Here is a 3433-nt window from a genome sequence, read left to right on the forward strand (position 1 = left end):
TGCGTTTTTACTACAACTTTGCTATTCTACATGTTTGTCGAATGCGTTTTTAAGTATTTTATGCCATTTCGTATTTTTAGACAACGCATTTATTGCAAAAAGTCATGTTGTAAATTCACGTCTCGTACAGATGTTTATTTAGCCACGGTTATTTTTATTCCATGAATGCTTTTGAGTTACAAATATAAAATGAGGATAGTAAACACAACTTGTTAGTTTATTTTTCAATGTGTAACTTAATTCATACTTGTAGTACACAATATTTGCTAAGGAGGGCGCAAAACAAGCTCGATTGCTAATAATTGGGTTGATTTTTTCCAGCGAAAAAGAAAAGTAAAATTAAATATGGCGACTCCCATGCACAGAATAATCGCCAGACGGCAAGCGTGAGTATTGTCTTAAATCGAACTATAGAGTATAGAATTTGACGCCATCTGAACGGTTTGGACATTTTGTTGGGATAGGTAAAGTTAATTTTCAACGCTACAGGCATTGAGTCGATTTCAAATCCTGCGCTGTCGTTCGCGTCTCTTGCTCTGATTCGTGGGTTAAACGTAAAACCAGCACCTTATCATATCCATTTGTATTCATAATAAGAAAAATGTTAGTACTTCTCCGTTTTCTGATTTAGATGCAGTGTTATATTAACATTTATGCAAACTCATTACACGCTTCATTTGACCTCATTGTCATGTTGACTGTTTTTTGGCAACTTGTGTAACCACCATGCCAAAAATGCTCATTATATATATATATATATATATATATATATATATATATATATATATATATATATATATATATATATATATATAGCGCAATCTGTTTAAATAAGAGTGGAGAATAGTCCGCCCTCCATAAGGGAGAAGTGTGTCATTAAGTACATTGTCTCTTGGTACAGAAACACAGAGATTGCCATTCGTCTCTGTGCCATATTCGACAAAGGGGACTATTTATGTTGTATTCAACATTCAGAGTTTTATTGTCATATGGATAACTATACCACACCATGAAATTCTTATTCTGTTCACTTTCCCAAGCAGACTACGTTCCATAATTGAGCAAATAATAAGGTAGGCAATTTAAAAAAAAGAGCAAATAATAAGGTAGGGAATTTAAAAAACAACACAGTAATAGAACAATAAGAGCAGTCACAATGAACCACTAATAAATTAATAGTCTTACATTCTGAGTACATTATGGAGTGGAAGAAGCTGTATTCATATAAGGAAGCTTGAGCAAAATATCATGTAGTGCAAAAGATTATGATTAGTTCATCAGCATTATAGTAGTATTATATTAAAAGTATATTGATGTGAAACTGTGCACCTGGTTACTGTGAGTGTTGTAATACTGATTATTTTGTCTTCACTATGTTGTGTTATGTATTTATTGTTGGCTTCCTCATCTCTGTCAGCAATGAAGAATACTGCTCATTATTAACTGTCTTTTTTGTCATCACTTTTAGTGAGGCAAACAAGCAAAACGTGCGTTGCCAGAAATGTTTGGAGATGGGACACTGGACATATGAATGCACCGGGAAGCGGAAATATGTGCACAGACCCTCGAGAACGACTGAAATGAAAAAAAAGCTCAAGGAAATTGAGAATCAACCCAGAAGCATCACTGGGTATGACAACTCATGCCGCTTCACATCTTTCAACACAAAAGCAGCATTGTCTCACATTTGAGGAAAAAAAAAAATGATACTGTAAAGTATCAACGTGTGTTTGAGCTAAAAGCCGTTTCATATTCCTTGCAGACCAGGACAACAAAGCTCCAACGATAAGAAATCTAAGAAGTAAGTTGCCTTGTTAAGTTTAACTTGTTCTATTCTAGTTTCTCAACGTACATTACAGTACGTATTAGTGTTCCACATATCCTGTAAAAAGCAGTATTCTTCATTTTAAAAACAAAAATTTTTTTTAAAAAGGAGTGTAATCAAAACACGACTGTATCAAATTTGATGACATCGCACTTTCAGAGATAAAGACTCAAGTGGGAGCAGCAGTGATTCGTCCAGCGCGTCCAGCGACTCATCCTCAGGAAGCAGCGATTCCTCCAGCTCGTCTTCGGACGACAGCAGTAGCAGCGACAGCGATGACGATGACTCGTCCTCACCTAGCACCTCTTCATCGTCGTCATCCTCCAGCACCTCAGACTCCGGGAGTGGCAGCGATTCAGATCGTGGACCTCCAAAGAAGAAGAAGAAAAAGAAATGAGAACTAGATGGCTGTAAACGTGTGCTCTTTTTTTTATTAGCGATTTACATTCCTATATTAGTAAGCGCTAAAGACATGGGAAGCTGCTTGAACAATTTTGTTAGGAATTAAAAAAAAAATGGGATTATGAATAACACGTTTTTGTTTGTCGGTCGTGCATAGGGCAGATCTATCCAAAGTGTATAATGTCCTTTTTTTGTATTTGTTCTTGATTAAACTATTTTTGCAGTGTGGTGTGCAGCATCACTACCATGTTGTAGAAAAGGTATTGATATCTATGCTCTTAAAAAACACTTAAATAAAATAACAATTTGTCTAGTATTACTTGGTTTATTTTTTTATAAGATTAATACATATTGGACTATAACAAATTTTAGTTCTGATTCACCCATTTTACTTAAACGTTCTAGCTTCATCTTAGTTTGTGGTAGATAAAAGCCTAATGAAAAATTAGTTTTCTGCAATAACTGTCTACAAGTGGACAAAGACTAAGGATTAAGTTTATATTTAATTAAAGTCATACATTTATGTTAATGTGCTTGATATCAATTGTTTAATTTGCCAAATTTAGTAATTCATCGACAATTGGATACATTTTGTGATAGTTGTTTTTGACACTGCTGAAGATTTAGGTTGTACTTCTCCTTGCTATCTCTAGGGGTGCTGAAATCACATAAATTACGCTGCCCGAAACAAGTTTCCAGAGTAGTAGTTGCGTTTGAAGGGTAAAAAGCCTAGAAGTATTTTTCATTTTTTTTAATGATCATCACGAGCAGGAAATATTTCAAATGACCCTGCCGCAGCACGCTTCAAATGTAGTTTACAAATCGTGACGAAAACTCGGAATGGACGTCATTACTTGAGATATCGACGTCAGTGATGAGTTGCATTTTAAATCGGAATTATTAGATCCACAAATGGAAGAGTTGCTCCTCGGCCGTCGCCTCTGTAGAATGCATCTATTAAGTGTACTTCCTCGTTGAATACAATCTAGATAAAATGTTACTTATTCGACGTTTAAATCACCCGAACGCTCAAATGAGTTCTATTTCGAGTAAAAAGTGCGAACTTTACTGCTGACGGGAATTTGCGCTTGTGTTTACAAGACTTTGCGATGGATATTGAAAAGTCCTATGGCTCTGAACGCAGCGCAAGCTCGCTGTCCTCCATGCATCCATTCCTGTCTGTGGTACCTGCTGACTACTGAACTT

The 3433-nt window shown here is 35.7% G+C and overlaps 1 protein-coding gene across 1 annotated transcript; it reads left to right on the forward strand.

Annotated features, from left to right (window-relative positions):
• Positions 1-294: 294 nt before the first annotated feature.
• Positions 295-2543, forward strand: zcchc10 (zinc finger, CCHC domain containing 10). Its single transcript, XM_088440522.1, has 4 exons — positions 295-386; positions 1469-1630; positions 1763-1801; positions 1985-2543. Exons 1-4 carry the CDS (start codon positions 346-348, stop codon positions 2220-2222), a joined length of 480 nt encoding a protein of 159 aa, XP_088296648.1. The 5' UTR covers positions 295-345; the 3' UTR covers positions 2223-2543.
• The last annotated feature ends 890 nt before the right edge of the window (positions 2544-3433 follow it).

The sequence above is a fragment of the Hippichthys cyanospilos genome, chromosome 18, assembly GCF_059441005.1.
Source record: "Hippichthys cyanospilos isolate Australia breed blue-spotted pipefish chromosome 18, RoL_Hcya_1.0, whole genome shotgun sequence".
Taxonomy (NCBI): domain Eukaryota; kingdom Metazoa; phylum Chordata; class Actinopteri; order Syngnathiformes; family Syngnathidae; genus Hippichthys; species Hippichthys cyanospilos.

What these genes read in the sequence shown, in the direction of transcription:
- zcchc10 (XM_088440522.1), top strand. Translation starts at nt 346, where the DNA reads ATGGCGACTCCCATGCACAGAATAATCGCCAGACGGCAAGC. An exon ending in ATAATCGCCAGACGGCAAGC is followed by an intron (nt 387 to 1,468) that starts GTGAGTATTGTC and finishes CATCACTTTTAG; the next exon opens with TGAGGCAAACAAGCAAAACG. An exon ending in AACGATAAGAAATCTAAGAA is followed by an intron (nt 1,802 to 1,984) that starts GTAAGTTGCCTT and finishes TCGCACTTTCAG; the next exon opens with AGATAAAGACTCAAGTGGGA.